The 22,288-nt window shown below is 32.1% G+C and overlaps 1 protein-coding gene across 4 annotated transcripts in view; it reads left to right on the top strand.

Moving 5' to 3' along the window:
* The window catches only part of LOC108904534, a 194,314-nt gene extending 173,804 nt beyond the window's left edge, over nucleotides 1-20,510 (top strand). For 3 of the 4 annotated variants that reach the window (XM_023455072.1, XM_023455069.1, XM_023455070.1), the window contains exons 13-14: nucleotides 1,820-1,906; nucleotides 19,823-20,510. In XM_023455072.1, the coding sequence (XP_023310840.1) occupies nucleotides 1,820-1,906; nucleotides 19,823-19,908 (173 nt within the window). In that variant the 3' untranslated portion in view covers nucleotides 19,909-20,510. The remainder of the gene's footprint in view (nucleotides 1-1,819; nucleotides 1,907-19,822) is intronic. The other variant, XM_023455071.1, reaches the window with a different exon arrangement.
* Nucleotides 20,511-22,288: the final 1,778 nt, after the last annotated feature.

The raw sequence follows: 22,288 nt of genomic DNA, 5'->3' as shown, positions 1-22,288 counted from the left end.
ATAAATCCAATTTGTTTTTTAAATTCCACATATGTACTACATTTTACCTCTGTACGGGCCACTGTTGTTTACTTGTTTTTTGGATTCGCTCTCTGATTTACAATCAAGCTCGCCAGGTTAGTATTTGACGTATAACCGACCACTTCGTACACTCGATGCACCTGGGCGACTACAGCTACTACCAGAACACAGTGCGTATGCAGCGGTATTTCAGATTTTACATTCAATTTCATTTTAAATTTGAAATGGTTCATCTTACGCCTCCTAAAAATGTGACACGATTTTCCTTTGATAAAAGACCGACAACTTTTTGCTCTACTTTACATCGAATACGATCCTACTATGGTCCGCTAAAATATTTTTTTATATATTTTATGAGTTTCTAAATTTGTGGTACTTTTTTCCTAATATAGTGTTGCAGGATTAATAGGCCAATTAAAATTTGCATTGGTTGTGGTCAACATTAGAAAAAAATTAATTTTCACACATTTTGCAGTTTTTGAAATGTCCAAAGATGTTTGATTTTGATGTAAAGTGGTGAAATTTGAACTAATTATGCTTTCCATTTTCGAGTTATTGTCGTTACCAAGTTGTTGAATAAAGTCTAAACTAATTTTAGACCTATTCGAAATTTTGCATTTTATTCGAAATAGTAGCATAGGTTCGAAAAATTACTAAATTTATACGCCAATAATTTTTTATGGAAAGTCCGAAAAAAATCATTAGCGTTAGAAGGTCTAGGATTATGCTTCCTCTCTATCTCTAGCAACATAAAAAAAATTACGGTAAATTTCCATATTTTCATTAGAGGGATTATAAATCTTATAACTGTTTTTTTATACGAATGGTCCCTCAAATAAAATGGAAGCAATATTTTTTCTTAGAAACACCACAGGAATTAAAACAGTCCAAAATATCCAATAACGTGGTTTATGTATTTATATAGTGATTATTTTTTTCTTTAATGGAACGTTTGTCACCAAATATTAACAGAAAATGCTGTAATGTTACAAGAAACTTGCCCTGTGTTTTATTTTTGTCTGAAATAATTATTTAACTGGAAATTAATTGTGCCATCTGTTAATAGGAAGCTCAACTAAAATCTCTTACCACTGTCCTTTTGTTGACTAATAGGAACACAGAGAGGAGTTAGTTATGAACATAAACTGAATAATATTCAGTGACAAAATGCTATAAATGTTTTATGATTAAACACCCCATTGGATAAGCCGACCTTTCATCATTCCGGAAATATTTCACAAAAAAAGAACATTTTTCTAATTTCAATGTAATTCATCCTCAAAAGGCAGGCATTTCCTTTATGGAACTTTATCTTCTTACATTAAATTTTAAATTTAACTAATTAATCTTGAAAGATCATGTATATTATTCTTTTGTATGCAGTTAGCATTCAAATCTAGTTCACTTTGACCATTCACACTCTAAACAAAATATATCGGCGACAGGATACTTGACTAAATTGTTTACGAAATTTTTAAAACAAATAGATCGTGTATTACTTACTGATAAAATATTATTTTTATTTTATAAATCAGATACAGGCACTTCAATGGAGAAGTATTTATTTCATATTCTACCAGATTTTTACACCATTACATTAGAGAAATCGGCAACCGTATCTTATAAAATAAACATAATGTTTTAGATGGCTGTAAAAAAAATGTTTCCTTGATATTAAATTTCATAGATTAATCCGAAATTTAATACTATTTTTCTAATTCCCTGCCCTTATCTCCCTTCTATCAATTGCGGATTTCTCTGGAGACCCGCTATATCTGTTTGGTTAAGCCAGTTTTAGTTTCCTGTTTTGTTCCAGGAAACAACGGCAAGGAGCCGCGGAAGGAAAAGGAAGTCGTCTCGCCGACCATCCACGAGAATGCCAATGGTAAGTTGATCTGACCTTTTAATCTTATCACCTTCCAGCAAATGCATGTGCGATAGAACAGTCGATCGAATGATGAATAATTTCAATAAAAATACCACAGGAAATCGCTGGCACCATTCTATGACGGGGAGGTAGATGTTTAAGAGGGCTACGTCTCGAGTACGCACCCAACGTAGAGAGACACCTTAAATAAGACCAGTGTTGTGTCATAGTTTCCTAAGCCTTTATATTGGAGAGATGGTATAAATAAAAATCAGTGTCTTTTGGTATAAATTTTCTTTAAGGTAACAAACATCAGTAATAAATGTCAAAACTTGACACTTCGCACAAACAGCATTGAATATGTCCTTTATCTATTAATTTTCTGAAACATACCAAGGCTTTACTCCGACAGTCGTCAAATATCAAAACGAATTTGAAACTTTGACACTTGCAATTTGACATTAGACGTTTATATTTATATCACTATATTAGTTGCCAATAACAATTTTTTTTTGCACACCACCACCACCTCAATGTACTTCTTTAAAGCATTACAGTGTTTGTTTCCATCTATACAATCTGTGTTTTCTGTTGTTCATGAATATCTTTGTCCTGCTGGATTTATCTGTATTAGTGAACCACTTTTCAATCTTATTTATGCGCAGAAAGGTGCAAAGAAATGATTTCTCAGACAATTAAATATCCCGCCGCACCCATACACCCACGGAACAGACAAGAATCTATTCCTTTTCAATATGGTTGATTTGATGAAGGACAGAATTCTGTATTCTCCTTAAAGCTTCTATATAAAAAAGTGTACGCCCTTACTGTATTTGTATTGTACTATTATAAACCAAAAGTGACGAAATCCGTCTCTACACTATTACCACCTCCATTATAGATTCTCAATGTCTCAAGCGTGACGTCACTTAACAAGTTACATACTCGGTTAAACTACAAGTATATATTGTATGTATAAAAAAAATTAGCGAAGTACAGTATGTACATATGTACTGCACAATCAGTTATTAACAAAAAAATACTGTATTATGATAATTACGTATCACCACAAGAAACATGTAAAGCTATTTAAATCCGCGATTTACCATACAGTCTTTCTTGTAATAGTTGTTGAAAATATTAAATCAAGCTAAAACGATGCGCGCCGACTTTGTCTGACTAAACCACTATCAGTGACGTCACTATGCGATGACGCGTCAGTTGTGAGGCTTTTATTTTGTAGCTGGTACACTTAACAGTAAATAGTAAAAATATTATCGAAACGCCTCTTGCCACACGCACTGTCGCATCGCGCTAAAGATGAAGGCTATACAGGGTGTCCCATTTTAAATTACGCGCCTGAATATCTCGTCAGGAAAGCTACCAATCCGAAAATACCCTTACGAAAGTTGTTGGGTTAGGAGGGGGACATCGAATGGCGACCTTTCATTTGACCTTGACTTGAAGGCCATTTGAAGGTCAAATATAATTTTTTAAATAGGAACCTCTATTTTTGACCCCAAATTCGGAAAGGACGCACAATTTTACATTTAGGCTCGTTTAAGTTTAGATAGATACGTTCATTTACGTTTAAATAGTACTTAAAGCTGTCCCTCTTTGTCAAGGTCAAATTCAACTTTTTTAAGAGATATTTCTGGATTGGTATTTCCCCTGACGAGGTATTCAGGTGCGTAATTTAAAATATTTTGTCCTTGTAATAACCTCTAAAGGCCATTCCAAAGAAGAGCCTTAAGTACCCCTTTCAACGAAAAATGTTGCGCTCTTTCCGAATCTTGAGTCAAAAATAGGTTCTTATTTAAAAAATTAGGTGGCCTTCAAATGACCTTTAAGGTCAATGTCAAGGTCACCATCCGATGTCTCCCTCCGAAACAACAACTTTCGTAACGGTTATTTTCTGATTGGTGGCTTCTCTGACGAGATAGTCAGGTGCGTAATTTAAAATGGGACACCCTGTATGTATAACAAAATATATAAAAGGGTGTATACCACTTTTTAAAGAAGAAATTCCTCAAGGTCTAATTTCCTAAAACATTCCACATCTATTTAAAAGTAAATATACAAAAAAACATTTAAAATGAGGTTATGTTACAACTACCAGAACTTCAATTATCAAATTATCAAATCAAGTGACCTGCTAGCTGACTTTAAACTTAATAATTTAGTAAGTAACTAAATCCTAGTCTACTTCAAGCTCGTTTTAAATTGGCAGCTTTTTTTCTTGTTTACAAAATCGCCTGAGATCTGAAGTAAATAAAATACATCAAATGAATGTCATCTAAATAAATCGACAGTCTTTTATTTTCTACATAACCTTAATATTCACAAGGATGTCGCGATGCCGAAGAACAGACTCGACCCAAGACCAACCGCGAAGCTTTCGATGCTAGTCACCCCAACATTGTACCCATATGGCAGCATTAAAAATTTCGTGACACTATTATTTATGTAGGTTTATTTTTATCACATTTTTATGTGCCGAAACAAGTGACGTCGTCCGCCATAAAAACGATTTTATCTGACGTACGCCGATGCTTTCTTTGGAACAGTTGGGATATTTTTAACGGTGAATCGGAGAAATTTTGGCAATTGTTTTCGAGATCTTTCCGTGGCTAAAGGTGATTTATGGCCGTTGATAAAAAAATGTGAGGCTCGTAAAATAATAAATATTTTTACATCATCTCTCTAATCGTTCTACTACTATTAGCCATATTTTTATTGTAAGATGCGGATATTTCAAGTGGCAAATAAATTTTAGCCGTCAGGTAAATCTCTGTCTGTCGGTTTTAATAATGTAGATGAGGTAGATAGATGTAGAATTAACTGACAAGTTGAATTACTGAATGTCTTAATGTAGGAAAAACGTACTATGATTGAAAAGTTTAATCCGGAACGACTTAACGTCATAGGAATTTTGGAAATTGTTTAATATAGCGTTAAATTCTCAAAATTGCATACAATTTTGTCCTGTCCCCTTATTTCGAGGGTACCGAACACGAATCTGAAATTATTTTTGTGTGGTCGAACCTGGTTTTCAAGAAAAAATCTGTTTACAACATTACATCTATCTAATTCAGTCTATACATCTTTTAAAGCGTATGTAATTTGAGATCCAGTAAATCCTGGAAAACATACTTTCAGAAATTTGAAGAAATTATGTATTTATTTAAAACAATATATTATTTCTTGACACTGACGTAAATCGATTTCCCCCCCTCACCTGTTTGTCTAACATCATCTGAAATAAGGTTACTAAGTGCCGTAAATTTATTTATACGGATAGCAGATCTATTAAAAATGATATGAAATAAAAACATTAATATTTGCGTAACTATTATGTCCATTTGGTTTTATATAAAGTTATGATAGGTCAGGATTGCTTTCTTTGCCATTTCAACTTAGTTACATTTACTTATTTTTACATGATTTTTTTTATTTCATATCACTCGAGTCGCATGAAGGGCTAAGCAAAATAAACTTGCAGTACTTAGTAACCTTATTTCAGTCACATGAGAAGAAGGTAACAGACGAGCGTGGCATTATTTTCTACTCCATTGAAAACCTCTGAGAATTTTTTCACCCAACTTAAAAAAAGTTTTTTTCTTAAAAAATAACCATAACTTTTTCAAAAATTGAGTTATCGGGACGTTTTTTTTTGAAAATTTTTGTTTTTAAATGTACTTTTTGAAGAAAAAAATAGATCAAAATTATCTGGATCTTCAGTTTTTTTTCAATTTTCGAAAAAAAAAAATTTTTCGATCCATTTTAGATTATTTTTTTTTATAAAAAACTGAAATTTTTTATAAATCCTCAAATTTTTTCCTAGTGGTTTTTTCGTTTTCTATTTTTTTTATTGACTGAAAAAAAATTTAATCTATGCAGCGATTGATGACAATTTCAAAAAGTTAAAAGAGGATGGTTTCAAAATGATTTATTTGAGTTCAAATGCGTTGCATTTCTTTTTTTAAAACCCATTGATCGTCCAAAAATGGATCAAATAACAACTTTTTTTTCATTTTCTTTGTTTATGGATGTAGTTTTCGAAAAAAAATACAAAAAAATGATTCAAAACGATTTTCAACTTTAAAAAAAAATCGAAATATTTTTCATTTATTCAATTATTTCTTTCATATATTTTTTTTCAATTTTGGGATTCTATGTATATACATTTTCAAAATGGTGTTATGTGAAAGGAGTTAGATTTGAAAAAAAAATTTTTTTCAATCAATAAAAAAGAAAACGAAAAACACCACAACACCAAATTTGAGGATTTATAAAAAATGTTTTTATAAGAAAAAAAAATTTCAAGGATGATAATCATTCGGTTTTTTTTCGAAAATTGAAAAAAAAAACAGTGAAGATAGGTCCGTATAATTTTGATCTATTTTTTTTTCAAAAAGTAGGTACATTTAAAAACAAATATTTTGAAAATAAAACGTCCTGATAATTCAATTTTTGAAGAAGTTATGGTTACTTAAAAAAAAGCTATTGTTTCAAAAATTCATAACCTTTTTAAAGTTGGGTGAAAAGGGGACAAGGTTAAAAGTGGTCGATTTGGCGTAGAATGCCCCATATACATATTGGCAACAAAATTTCATGATTTTGAAGTTTTACAAATAATAATTACCAAAAATGTACCTATAAGTACAGCAAATTAAAGAACAAAATACTCTTTTAAATATCTTTTGTGGAAACAAATTTTGACTACAGGAAACCAGGAGACAAAAAAAATTCTACCACCTCTGTTATATAGGGTGTCCCAGTTTATTCGATCACCCCGAATAATTTTCCAGGTGAAATTGAAAAACTTTCAGAACAAAAGTTGTATAGTTTTGAGGTGGGTCGTACGATAGTGACCTCGGTGTGATCAATTAAAATCGGACACCCTGTATATTATATTTCAGTTTTTGACAATAACACTGAAATTTAAAACGATGGAAAATAAAAATAGATTTATTTATTATCCAAAATGATCTAAATATGAATCATATTATATGACGAACGTCTCGTCCTTTGAAAGATTTCTACGCTTATCCTGTCGAGATGTGACTCAGTTCTTCTGTTCACTATAACGTATCGTTTTTCACAGTCACACAGATTCTCGTCATCCAACAAAAACAAATTAAAGATATCCGACACCGAATGGGTCCTATTTAAATGGAACATATCCCCTAGATGGATGTTATTTTTGTCTGGCCATCGTACTTTGCTAAGCAAACATTGGAATCAAGCTTAGCAGTATATATCGCATTTATTTTTTAATTTAGTAGAGGGTACCGTATCAATTCCATACACACAATTGTCTGTAGGACTTTTCACAAAAGGAAAATAAAAAATCTCCAGGGGTACATTGCATCCCATAGATGTTTTATTAGTCTGGACACTTTATTTTAGATTTTTTCTCCTCAACATTTATTTTTTAACTCCAACTGTTTTCGATTTAAAAAACTAACAATTTTTGAAATGGAAATCATAGTTGACCGTGGCTTAGTTAAAAATAAAGCGTTTTTCTCTCCAAAAATATATAGTTTATCATATTTGTGCGAAAAAGTATAAAGTTTGTATTTATTCTGCCGACTATACGAACTTGAATTTGTTTTTCTCCATGTCCAGCTATGTACAACAATAGCACCAAATGTTTAGTAGTGCAGTTGTTTTTAATCATGGCCAACTTCAACCTTTTTTATTTAGAAAAATGTAACGGTTGCAGATTTATATATTCAAAACGCTTAAAAATAAACAAAATAAAACGTATACCGGTAAAAATTTGATTTACCTTTCTTCAAGTCACATTTTTTTTTTACTTTTCAGAAATAATGTTACTAATTTTGTTGTTATCTAACCATTCTAACAATGTTTAAAAGCTTTGTATACCACATTAGGTAATTTTAAATAAAAATCGCGATTTTTTGTTTTTTGAGGTTATTATCTTAAATAAATGGAACAATGTTACACTAAGAAAAATGGAATTTTTGCTCTGCCTCCAATTTTATCCGTCCCTGAATGATTCTCTCTTAAAGAGAATAAAAAAGTATAACTTTTCACATGGTTATTTTTAAACATTTTGAGTAGAGTCAAAAACAAGACTTTTAATTTGAACTCTGTATTTAGAAAATTAAGTATTTTACGGTCAATGTTTATAAACTTTTTCTTACTCTGAGTTCTTCTATTACCAGGTAAAGTTTGGCTTAGTAGTCCGGGACAGACTGTATAGTACCCTGTTTGTTAGTGTTTTATTGTTCTTAATCTTACTGGTATTTTTTTTCATCAAATGTTATTTTAAGTGTCGTTGGAAAAACCTAGTTTGATAAGCAAGCCATGGAAAAATTAGAGTGAATTTGATAAGACACTATTTTGTGACAGAGAACGGATATAGGGTGTATCATGAATAGGACCAGTAGAGCTCAAAAAGTAGTCAAAATTGAAATCTGAAAATTTGTATACAGGGGTTTATCAAAAAGATCTATTCAATGAAAATAGTATCAACACTCTGTATATTTTTGTAACGGAAAAATCTATATTAGTTTCATATAAGGTACTGTAGGCCAAAATATGACGGTTTTCAAATTATTATCAATTTTCGAAAAAAATTGTGGGATGCAAGTGATTTTTGAAAACAGAATAACTCCGCCATTTAGCTTTATTTATTAATGAAATTTGGCATGGGTAATTTAAAAGCAATGGAATTCAACCATTTTATGTCAAATTTCCAAAAATTCATACAGAGTGTTTAAAAACGTGTGACCAATATTGTGACGTTAAAGTTGGATTTACTCAAAAATTTCAATTGGTACACCCTGTATATTATTACATTAATTAATACAGAATTAAATTTACTTTAAAATGATACTATAGTTCCCTATACCCAAAGTTAACGTTCTTGTGTAAATTGGTAATGATTGATTTCAACACAGAAAAATGTACGGTGGATTTGATTCACTAAAGAATTAAATAATTAACGGTGTGTGATTAAAGAACTGTAATTTTTATTATTGTTATACCTTCATCAAATACAATAATTCAGTATATTGAATTAAAAAGGGCGATGCTTTAAATAAACCCACCGCATTCGTAGATTTTTTCTGTTGAAATCAATAATTTTCAATTTACACAAGAACTGTTAACTTTGGGTATAGAGAACTAAGTATCATTTTAGAGTAAATTTAATTCTGCATCCACTAATGTAATAATTAATAATATAGAGGGTGTACCATTTGAAAATTTTGAGAAAATTCAACTTTAACGTCACAATATTGGTCACACGTTTTTAAACACTGTATGAATTTTTGCAAATTTGACATAAACTGGTTGAATTCCATTGCTTTTAAACTATCCATGCCAAACATTAATAAATAAAGCAAAATGTCGGAGGTCGGAGTTATTCTATTTTTAAAAATCACATCCCTCAATTTTTTTCGAAAATTAATAATAACTTGAAAACTGTCACATTTTGACCCATAGTATTTTATATAGTCTAGAATTTGTCGTAGAAATAAAAAATGCATAAATATACACTGTGTTCCGTTTGCAATAAGAGAGCTGATGACTTCCGTTATAACCGAAAGTGCGAGGAAGTTGACACTATTTTCATTGAATAGATCTTTTTGATAAACCCATGTATACAAATTTTCAGATTTCAGTTCTAACTACTTTTTGAGTTAATCCTACTGGACCTACTCTTCGTGATACACCCTGTATTTCATCATTATGAGTAAAGGATTCTGCAAGTAAATTATTGACATTTTAAATATGTTTTCTAAGTTTTCTAAGTGTCAAAAGGACGTTTTAGTTAACTGGGACGATAAACTATTTTGTTCTAAAACAAAAGAATCTTTTTCACACTGCTGTTATTTATTAAATTATTTGGGTAAATTGGTTCCTATTTTTGAAAAGTATGAATTTCAAATTGGTCAAATTTTACACCTCAAACTAATCAGCTGCCATTATTTTCTTCGTCCGAAAATGGAGTTTTTTTTAATGGATAAAGTTTAGACGTGAAGGCAATTCTTATTTTGTAGCACCAACGGTTTCATTTAGCGTATTAAATCATATTATTCTACATCGTAGTTTAGTTGATATGCAAAAAATCAGAATTTTGTTTCAATAATTTCTCCCTCAAAATAATAATTAATGAAAACGGAGAGCGGGAAAACACACGGAAGCCATATTGTGACATCACACCACTCGTTTGTGACTAGCCCACATACTTGGTGTCGTCCCATTTTGTTTATTCGTTGGCGCTGGCAAAAAAAAAAACTAAAATTAAAATAACTATTTTCAATTCATACTTGCAAAAGAAGAGTAATTAAAAAATTATAGAGCATGTTTGCATGTTATAAATAAAAAATAAGGCATATCTCTTCAGTGGCCACTTATACGTATTTAAATCAACATTAAACAACCCCATCTGATCTGTCGGTCGCCACGCAGTGCCGGGCCCTCCGCCCTGTTGCAAACTCTCCCTTTTTATCGATCCCCGGCAAAGGAAAACGGGAAAGCCGCTTCCACGACAGGAGTTTTCCAGAAATATACGGACATAAACAATAGTAAATCTGCGTCCTCAACCCACCGCCACCATTTGTTTGGGACCAGTGATCCGGTGGCTCGCTTAAATTACTTCGCAAACTAAAATCAATAGTTTTGGGATCTGGAGGCGCACGTGGGCGACCGAGGAAAAGCGGGAGGGGATGACGGAGATGACGGATAAAATAGAAACGTTGACGTGTGTAATTCGATTCGATGGACCGCATCTTTTGATACATGAGGGGAATTCATTAAATAACATGAATCGTCGAATAAGATTAGAAGAGCGGTTACAGAAATTATTTGTATCCTATTTTTCAATACAGCTGCGCTTTGCTTCGTAGGCCTAGTAGGCTATTGAATATATCCAAAAAAACAGTGTTAAAGGGAACTATGACGTTCAAGATACATATTTTATTACATGAATCGTTCAAATGGTCATTTTAGATGAAAAAACCGCGGAGTGCTATTAAATTAGAGGGTGGAAATTGGAGATAGGGGTGAAAATGCTACCCTTTCAGTTTTTTAATTCTAGCTCGAAAACGAAGCAAAATTTCGCTATAGTTCATAAGAAAAATTATTTAGAGAATTGAATTTCCCATGGAAATAGCTTATTTAAAAAATTTAAAAGAAAAATTTTATGCAAAAAACCGTTAATAAACTATTTGAAAAAAAGCAAAAAATTCGATTTTCTGATTTTATTTCACTTTTTTGCCTCTAGTTTTTTTTTGAGTAGAGATAGGTATAGGCATTGCTTCATAGAAACAAAAGTAGATAAAATTTCCTTCAAAACAAGAGGTTGTAAAGTATTTTTGGATGAAAATTGACTGACATATGGCCTCTCAAACTTAGACAATTTTTCGAATTTCGTCGCGTATACATTTTAATTCTCATTTTTTGCAAAAAAGGAAGGAAATAAGACGTTCAAGGATTTTCATCACATGACTTGTTCGAAGGGTCATTAAAAATGAAAAAACCGCGGGGTGCTATTAAATTAGAGGGTGGAAATTGGAGATAGGGGTGAAAATGCACCCCTTTCAGTTTTTTAATTGTAGCTCGAAAACGAAGCAAAATTTCAGTATAGTTCATAGGAAAAAATATTTAGAGAATTGAATTTCCCATGGAAATAGCTTATTTAAAAAATTTAAAAGAAAAATTTTATGCAAAAAATCGTTAATAAACAATTTGAAAAAAGCAAAAAATTCGATTTTCTGATTTTATTTCACTTTTTTGCCTCTAGTTTTTTTTTGAGTAGATAGGTATAGAAATTGCTTCATAGAAAAAAAAGTAGATAAAAGTTCCTTCAAAACAAGAGGTTGTAAAGTATTTTTGGATGAAAATTGACTGACATATGGCCTCTCAAACTTAGACAATTTTTCGATTTTCGTCGTGTTTACCCTTATACATTTTAATTCTCATTTTGTGCAAAAAAGGAAGACGTTCAAGGATTTTCATCACATGACTTGTTCGAAGGGTCATTAAAAATGAAAAAACCCCGGGGTGCTCTTAAATTAGAGGGTTGAAATTGAAGATAGGGGGTGAAAATGCACTTTTGCAGTTTTTTAAATATAGCACGAAAACGAAGCAAAATTTCGGTATAGTTCATAGGAAAAATTTTGTAGAGAATTGAATTTCTCCTCGAAATGGCTTATTTAAAAAATGTAAATGTAAAATTTTATGCAAAAAATCGCTAATAAACAACAAAGAAAGCAAAAAATAAGATTTTTTGATTTTTTTTACTTTTTTAATAAAATAATTTAGTAAAATCTTGAGATTTTAAGTACAATAACGTTTATTAATAATGTATATACAGTGTGTCCACGGATGGAGTTAACAAGAGGAGAAACTCTTGTTTTTGAGTTTATCGAAAAATGTCACTCTTTATAAAAAGATCTGCCCCTCGAAAAAATGAGTCATATAAACATCTTAGATTAGATATACAGGGTGCTCATCAATTAAAAAAACACGAAAATACCCATGAGAGAAGTACCATTATTTATTATTTTTATTATTTTTTTACACAACATTTTTATATAACAAATCTGTTTATAACCTCAAATAATGTCCTAATACAAATTTTAAAATCAAAATTTCAATTTTTGAGGAGGGAAGTAGTTATACATATACAGGGTGTCCCGAAATTCATGCAACAAAATTTGGTCATAGATTCTTAATATAAATTTAGGGGACCCGTATTTTTTCTTTTTGCCAACTGGCCCCCTCTTTCGGAGTTACAGCCCCCTGAAATCTACCCCTAAAAAGCCTTTTTTATATCTCAAAACCATGTACGAGAATCACTAAATTTGGTACACAGGGGTTTTATAACATGTGGAATCTCACAGTGCTACGTTTTTTGGAGAGAAACCCCCTTAAGACACTTTTTCGTGGGCTCCCTTGTCTTTGGAAACAGAAAAATTTGGAAGCAAATTTGATTTTTTTAAAAATTATTATTTAGAAAGTCATTTAATTTAGAAACTTTTTTGTCTCTTGATATTTGTTTCGTAAAACGCAGTGTTTTTGAGGAAAATGGCGAATCACGATATGCATTCGATCACATTTTGACATTTTTCTCGAAAATATTGCGTTTTACGAAAAAAGTTTCTAAATTTAATGGCTTTCTAGTGAACTGATAATTTTTAAGAAATTTAAATATGCGACCAAATGTTTTTAGCTCCAAAGACAAGGGGGCCCACGAAAAATTGTCTTAAGGGGGTTCCCCGTCAAAAAACGTAGCACCATCAGATTCTACGTCATAAAACCCCTGTGTATCAAATTTAGTGATTCTCGTACAACAGGGTTCTGAGATATAAAAAAAAGATTATTCTTAGGGGCGGACTTCAGGGGGCTGTAACTACGAAAGAGGGGGCCACTTGGCAAAAATAAAAAATACGGGTCCCGTAAATTTGTCTTAAGAATCTGTGACCAAATTTTGTTGCATGAATTTCGGGACACTCTGTAGAGTAAAAGTTAGAAAATCCTCTATTCAATAACCTATAGTCCAGATCTACAATCTTTTACCCACAAACCTGTATAAAAACTGCATTTATGTAAAAACATAAATTCATCTGGTTTTTGTTTTTCGTCGAATATTGTTAACAAAAATTGTCAAATTCAGAGTACCGCCATTTTAAATTTTGTATTTTGTATGGACATAAATAGACGAATTCAAGATACAGGGCGTTGAAAGTAATTTTTTAAAATCTAGTTTCGGTCCTATCTTCCACAAAATTCGACCGAATAAACTGAAATTTTGTTGTGTGGGGTTTCTGAGGATGCTAAATGCTCTGGAGTTATTAATTTTTGGCTATATCATACAGGGTGTTCAGTGCAGTACTCCGCGGGAACTTTTTTGAGGTTAATATTTTTGCCCCTTTTGTCACTCGCTGTTATGGCAAATTTTATTCTAAACAAAAAAGTGCCCTTGTAAGAAGTGCTAAAATTTGCTCGTTTTCGAGATAAACCAGGTAAATCAGGCGTCGAATTTATGCTAGTGTCTTTCAGAACACCCTGTATATAAAAATCCATAGAATAGCAAGAATACAAGATGTTTCTTCGAATAATTACATGATTTAAAATAGAGTATAAAAAATACGAGAACTAATAAATAGAATATATGTTTGAAAATATTCGGAACTAAAACGATGATCCAAAATCTGGAGTTCGAGTTGGTTACTCACAATCAGATCAGAATTGGTTCAGAGGTGAAACATGAACCACGTAAATCAGCAGGTATTTATTAAACGCTTTTGTATTAAGTTGCTATTGTGACGCATAAAATAAGTATTATAACTCCATTTTAAATGATATTTCGTCTATGTTTTGCTATTTACTTGGCTTGTCAACGCACTGAGTCAAACTTAGTAATTTCAGAGATAATTCCTAGATATTTCTCAGTTGATTCATGGGTTTATTACTCCGTGATACGTCGAATTACGTTAAGCACAATTTCTCTGTAGAGAATTATCGAATTTTTAAAATATTTCCATATGTTCGCACTATCAATGAATTAATGGGTACTTAGACCTATTATCTCGAACTGTTAGATTAAATTTTAAACGAGTAAAAGCATTGCTGATAAAGGTGAACGACTAATTAAGGTGATTTTTATGTTTTACGGCGACTAAAAATGACACACAAACCTAAAAATTGCGATTATAAAGATGCAGAGTTTCTTTTCTATTTCTTTTTGCTCTTCGCGAATATTTTCGGGTATAAGGCGCGTTTAGTGTTATTTTTGTGAAACTCTGCGTTTCGCAGAATGTCAGAATCAAGTCACGAACGTGGACAACTATTTTTAGCAATGTAGCGACACATTCGGTGTGGGCCGTTAGAAATGGGTCAATTGTGATATGTTTTTGTCACGTATTGGATGACAAAGTTTTGCCGTCTGCTAAATCTTTCCATTTGTGGGAATTTTAGTTCGGTGGAATCGAAAATGTATCGTGTAACATGCGCAGAATGTTATTAACTATGAAAAATGTAACAGAGATACGCGATTAGCTTTTGACGGAATATGTAGTTTTTAAAGTTCATATTTCTTGTTGACTCTCAAGAAATACGTTGCGATACTGTACTTTCAACTTCTTCCACTTGAATTCTAAATTCTAAAAAAATACACGCTGGTATTTTTCTCTCTCTATATCCACTCTGTTCTGTTTTTCTCTACAAGAAACTTAAAACTAATTAAAATAATGCAATAACGAGCAACTGGAACTTCTTTAAGATATTAAAGAAACTTCAGTCCGGTCCTGATAAATCTAGAACTGCGAGGGGGCTATTTTCTATGTACATAAAACACTTGCACTTTTTATCCAGTTCTCGAATCGAACAATCGAACTTGGGGTTTTTATAAATTTAGGAGGAAGTAAACTTCCGATATCTGTCGACCGATAGTACCAGAACTAATGGATGACATCATTTTTTATCTGTTCCGGCTTCGCTCACAAATAGATTTATTCGTTGCACATTCCCCAGATTGAACGGAAAATCAACCGCTGCTATCGCTAGTCCAGAAACTCCTGCGATAGAGTCGTTAATGGGCTACTAGACTTCTAAATAGGTAGACTCGGGTACATTAGGCTATTTAGATAAAACCCAAAGGTCTCAGCTCACAGCTTTGTTGGAAACGGTTTGAGAGCTAAGGTGGTTTTTACGACTACAGTGGCGTAGAACCGATGTTCAGGGTACTTTTTTTAAGTGGTAATTCCACTGTAACTTTTATATGGGTTGTTTGATTGAAGTAAGGGTAAAAGGGTTGATTTGATAAAAGCGATTGTATTATTGTCACGTTTTCAGATATACGACGAAAAATGCAGAAAAATCCATGTAATTTCAAAGCTAATAAACTTTAAACAACACCGAAGTTATAAATAACAGTGATACATTATTGGAAACTATTCAATTTAGATATTGTTGGAATATACAGTGTCAAAAAGTAAAGATTTGATACTTAACTTAAATTTATTGAAGATAATGATTTATACGGAATTTAAAAAAAATATTTTTATAATTTATAAGAAAATGATTTTCAAAGTTCAATATTTCGAAAACAGTTAATTTAGGTACATGATGTGCTATATGAATTTAGTTTCGAATTTCGAGAACAATTGAACTATGGAATAATATTTGACTTATCCTGTATACTTAACTTTTCTTTATTGTAATAGATTTTAAAAAACCCTAAAACGTTTGTGTCGATAGCGATCTCTCTTTAGGCGACAATCGACCGTTTCCATACGTATCAACGACCCTGTATAATGCTTACATAACGTTTAAGCTTCATTGTTTCTACTCAAATAACATTGCTACTAAATTTATACGGAGCTGTTGATGAAAACTATAAGTTAACAGTACACCTTTATATACAGCGATTTGTAAATTGTACGCCAGCCGAGCTATCGATGGAATCAGTAGTTCCAAAAATGTTTCTTCGTATTATTGTGGTAAATCAGTGAATATAAAAAATTTATTCTATTTGTATTTTCAAGCTTGTAAACATCCTGTATTATGCAGATACGAAAGGTATAGACAGTAACGATCGTTTCAGGAACACCTCCCACAGGCCTGAGCAGTTTGAAAGCGGTGTCGCGCGTACACAATGCACATCACGTTACCTTTGAAACTATTGTTTTTCGTCGTGTGCACGGGATTATCGGGCTTTGGAAAATGAATCCGCTGCAAGGGGATGTCTGATTATAACGATTTACGTCCAGCTGGCCAAACACCACCCCCGCCTTCTACCGGGGTGGCGGCAGGGGCTGCGGAAACTCGAATGAAGCGTTATTTCCCCCCACGCGACCATTGAGCGGTTTTCAGGACGGTGAAGTTTGAATATAATTCAATTAAATGAGTATCGGGCCCCTGTCAGAGCACGGCCATGGATTTTTTCTATAAAGGCGCCTACACACGGACGTATTGACTGGATACGTTTTGACAGCATCGACATGACGAGATCAACAACTTCAAAAGCTCCTCGGGTATTATTATTTCGACAAATCGATTCGTTTTAATTTTGACAGTCTCGATATGACAGCTGCTGGCTGTCAAGAGTGATTTACAACGTAAAAATTTGTATTGTCGCTCCCAAAATCCCTCGGAAATCTCTTTATCCAAAAATAATTCATTGTGTCATTTTGACAGCATCGATATGACAGCTGTCAAGTGTCAAGAGGTATTTGTGGTATCAGATTTGGAATCGTCGATGTCAAAAACTCTTTACCAGCAACATTATCCTTGATCTCGATTCGCTTCGTCAATATGACACCGTTTTGGCAGCTGTCAACAGTTAAATTGTATTTTTGATCTCAGAATCGTAATCAGTGACCCCGAAAACATAAGTGACGGAAATGTCGCTCTGTAGTCCAAGCATTATAGAGAAATGCTTACAGAAATTATTACCTAGACAAAAAAAATATGACCGTATAGAAAATTAAATTTTAAATTGAGTTTCCTGTTCTTTAAACTCGATCCAATATGGCGAACATGGTTAAAAAAATAGCAAAGTTGAAAAAAATGGTTTTTCTAAAATAACTAAAAAAATATAGCACGGATTGAAAAATTTTAAATGAGAAAGTTGTAGGTTTTAAAAAGATCTATCGACTGATTTTTTGAAAGTATCGATTGCTTTGTTACTTTTCGAGATATATCGAAAAAACCGTTAAAAATCTTCTCTTTTCTCTTCTTCTATAACTCGTTTACATTTACGTGCCCATATTTGCTATTTACTGCAAGCATAGCCCGCGGCAAGCCAAAAAAGTACATTTTTGAAAAATTTAAAAATATTAATTATTTTTCGAGATATATCGATTTTTTGAAAAAAAGGCGCTCTCGAAAATTGGCTAGATCTTCTCAGCGGATAGCCCTACAGTAACGATTTTCGGTTTATTTTCTTCGTAAAGAGTTATATTATCATGCTGTTAAAAAATGTTGACGATTTTATTAATTTTAAGGATCAAAAAATGACTTTGAATAAGTTGCACTTTTTTGGGTATGTTTTTTTCAAATTACTATTTCAATTTTTATTTTATGAAAATGACTTTTAAAGAAAGAAAACTAAACATTTACGGGTCTATTTTGCTTCTAAGGCGAAAATGCTATAATATTCGTGTTTAGCTACCCCAGATTAAGTACAAAAAAATAATAAAAATTGAAATAGTTATTTGAAAAAAACATACCCAAAAAAAGTGCAACGTTTTCAGTCATTTTTTGATCCTTAAAATTAATAAAATCGTCAACATTTTTTAACAGCATGATAATATAACTCTTTACGAAGAAAATAAAGCGAAAATCGTTACTGTAGGGCTATCCGCTGAGAAGATCTAGCCAATTTTCGAGAGCGCCTTTTTTTCAAAAAATCGATATATCTCGAAATATAATTAATATTTTTAAATTTTTCAAAAATGTACTTTTTTGGCTTGCCGCGGGCTATGCTTGCAGTAAATAGCAAATATGGACACGTAAATGTAAACGAGTTATAGAAGAAGAGAAAAGAGAAAATTTTTAACGGTTTTTTCGATATATCTCGAAAAGTAACTAAGCAATCGATATTTACAAATAATCAGTAGATAGATCTTTTTAAAACCTACAACTTTCTCATTTAAAATTTTTCAATCGGTGCTATATTTTTTTTAGTTATTTTAGAAAAACAGTTTTTTGCAACTTTGCGATTTTTTTTAACCATGTTCGCCATTTTGGATCGAGTTTAAAGAATAAGAAACTCAATTTAAAATTTAATTTTCTATATGGCCATATTTTTTTGTCCAGGTAATAATTTCTGCAAATTTAACATTAATCCGTGACAGAATGCTTGGACTACTGTTCTCGTGAAAAATGTACGCTTCAATTGCTCGAGTTTCAAGTATTTATTTTTTTTCTCTCCCGTTTTTAAGTACAAAACCGGCCCGAGGAACGGAAACACCTTGTATTTCTAATATAAAAATCCGTCTTTATTTCGTGAAAACAAACGCGACGTGCAATAAATTTTCTGGGCTTTCCTTGTCGTTAAATGTGAACGTTATTCATTATATAATAATGATGATAAATCTAGATAATCATGTCATCCATAAAATTCATTTTGTCGTGAGATAAATTCTGTTTGTTACTCACAAACCAAACAGGCTTATCTCTCTTTTTTTTGAGTACGAGTCAACAAATAATAAGCAATAACTGGGTTTACAATGTCGTAGCACAGTGAAAATGTCGTTGATATCATATCGTTGTCTCTAATGGTACTTTTAAGGGTGCCACATGGAGCACTGATGGTTACCCATCGTAATAAGAGGCCGCAGGTATCGTAAATGTAAATGCATACTTTGTTCACGAAGTTTATTTGATGTCAGTGACGGTCATTTCTAATTTTATTTAGGGATATGAGAGATGTAGTAAAATTGACAGTTTTGTAATGAAATTGTTCGAATTTAAAACAACTGAATGTCATTAATGTACTTGATTACGTTTCGCATAGGTGTCTTTTTCAGGTATAATAGGAAACTTTGTCTTTTATGTGGAACATATTTGAATAAAATATTTTTTTACGACTGTGTTAAAAAGTTTAATAAATATACAGGGTGTGCCATTTTAACACTCCCGCTGCCAATATCTCCGAAATGAAGAAATTTATTTTAGTTCCGGAAGCTGGGGCTGTTAAGTCCTTCGAATAGCTTCAAATTGCAGTTAGAGTTGTTAGTTCAAATCTTTCTGTATACATGGCGTGGCGATACTAAAAAAATTTTTGATTCCTAGAACGTCATTGTCAAAATAATCGAAATTGTTCTCTATCGACCAATATAACCGAGATTATACCTACAGAACATAAAATTTTATAAACCTCCTTTCGAAACAAACTATAACGATCGCAATAGAAAGTATAAAAAGTCTCATATTTATTTTCTTTAGTTTCAGGCGAAGAAGTGCAGAAGAAGAAGGGCTTCTTCAAGAACTTCTGGAAGAGATCGCGCCACTACTCCCTAGAACAACAATAGTAGAACAACATCCCCCCGCCCCTCTCCCCGCATAGGACGTTTTTGTGTACATTTTATATAACAATACTTTAATATTTCTAACCAATTAGTATTACTATTTGTATGGCTATTAAGATTTAAAAAAAGCACTTGGATCCCTAATATTGTACGCAGGGCGTCGGGCGTAACTTAACCCATACCAAATAATTGTTAAAAAAACAAATTTTCAAATAACTTTGTACCTACTTGAATCTAAAAAAAAAATGAATCTTGACCAAACAAAGCAATACAGTTGTTCAAATAAATATTGGTTAATTGCCCTGGGTTTTTGTTGTGGGACAATAGTCTATTGCCCCAGATTCTGTACAAGTAGACTTGGCAACGTTCAATGAAACCAACGCAGGAATTTGGTGTGGGCCGGCTCGGGTGCGACGCCCTGTACATGTAGATATTACCTACTAATTTATTACGTAAGTTAAGTGTAATAAATTCTAGAAACTCTCTCCTTGTATTCGTCTCATCTTGCGGATTACCCTCGTTTCGCTTTATAAGGAAAAAAATGTATAATTGTACATTAGTTTATTTATATGAAATATTTTTTGTCTGTGTGTTTTATGGTTTAATAAATTTATTTAACGATGCGTTTTATTGTGATTTTATTTCGCCTTATCGTTTTTATTTATAGCGCGAGTTTTACTGCAATCGCAGAGCAAATAAGATAAGGGGCACAATAAAACACGGAGTACTGCTTTCTCTGACAATAAAAATCGAGAAAAAAAAATCTGTACGTCCTTGAGGAAGAAGTGAAACCGCCCAGCATCGCGAAAATAACTTCGGTGTATTGTCCATTCGAGATTATTTGGCCACGGATACGACCTTGTACCTTTTGAAAACAAAAGTGATAAGGCTATTCGGCGCCCAACTTGCAGAAAACCTGTCGACTTGATAAACTCGTATCTATATCTGAGTTGTATTAAATCAACAATTTAATGTTAATAAGGAAATTATCCTTAATCTCTGCAGTGGAGTAATCTAGGTGTAATCTTGATAATAATTATTTGTTAATAATCCTTATCGAATTGCAAATGTTTCTCAATAAAAGCAATTATTTTTTTTATTCGATATCCTTATACGTGCGTCACCTGATTTGATCATTTGGTTATCATTAGAGAAATTACTTTTGGATCAATTAAATTAATAAATTTCCTTATGCTACAACGAGACCCTTACTTTCGTGCAACAATGTATTCAAAGGAACGTACATTTTTAAATAAATGAGTCTAGTGAGTCATTTTTAAAAATTACGAATACTTACGTTTATCTTTTTTTTTATTTCGTCCATTCACTTGTACAGGGTTAGTCACTATAACCTGACAACTTATTGTGAGTTTATTATTGAAATTACAAGAAAGTTTTTAATCCAAAAGTTTTAGCTTTTTTATGAATTTTTATAATACAGTATTGGAAAAAACAATTGAATAATGGAAATCACTAAATTAAAGATTTTTTTAATGCAACACCCTATATATTAGTGCATACTTATATAGCTTCGATTTCTTTGTTAAAACATTTGTTATATTAAATAAATTAATGATGATAAATAAACTTCTGTCAGTCATTTGTTTATTGCGCATGCCTCATCCATAGCCACTGCGATCCGTCCGACATCAATTTCCCTCCTGTCTTTTCAAAAATAGTTTTAAACTGAAAATGTTGAAAAGTCCTGAATCAAACAGTAACATATTACATATTTTTGAAAAGAGAAAAATTTAACGAAGCTAAGTTTGCACTAATATATATGGCGTTCCATTTAAAACAAAAATTTTCTTTAATTTACTGATTTCCATTATTCAGTTGTTTTTTCTAATGTTGTATTATAAAAATTCATAAAAAAGCTAAAACTTTTGTATAAAAATCTTTTTTTGCAATTTCAGTAATAAACTCACAATAAGTTGTCAGATTATAGTGACTAACCCTGTACATTTGAGAGCAACTATCCACATGGAACCTGATCAAAACCCCCCGCTTTGCTGGTTGCCGAAGTGAGAGTTCGGGAGAAACGGCTCTTAACAGGCCCGTACTTGGCCCACTCTCAATATTCATTTCAGTCTTTCGCCAGATTTTATCTCGGCTGTCCCATGCTTTTATTTTATACCTCTGTAAACCACTGGAAGTTGCAGTGGCCTAAGCATTTAAATATTTATACAGGGTGTTTCAGTGTATGATGTACAAGCCATTAACAATATATTATTCTACATCATCCAAAATCTTACTTCGAGAATGGTTATTAGCAGCTACACTTGAACAGTATACTTTTGTACGTAAAAAAAAATTGGAAATTGAAAAAGCAGATATACCTAGGAACAAAAAAGTTATCGTATTTTACAGACATACAAAGTGG

Source organism: Anoplophora glabripennis, unplaced genomic scaffold (assembly GCF_000390285.2).
Source record: "Anoplophora glabripennis isolate ALB-LARVAE unplaced genomic scaffold, Agla_2.0 scaffold112, whole genome shotgun sequence".
NCBI lineage: Eukaryota > Metazoa > Arthropoda > Insecta > Coleoptera > Cerambycidae > Anoplophora > Anoplophora glabripennis.
The sequence above is the reverse complement of the archived record's forward strand: the minus strand, read 5'-3'. Positions and strand labels throughout refer to the sequence as shown.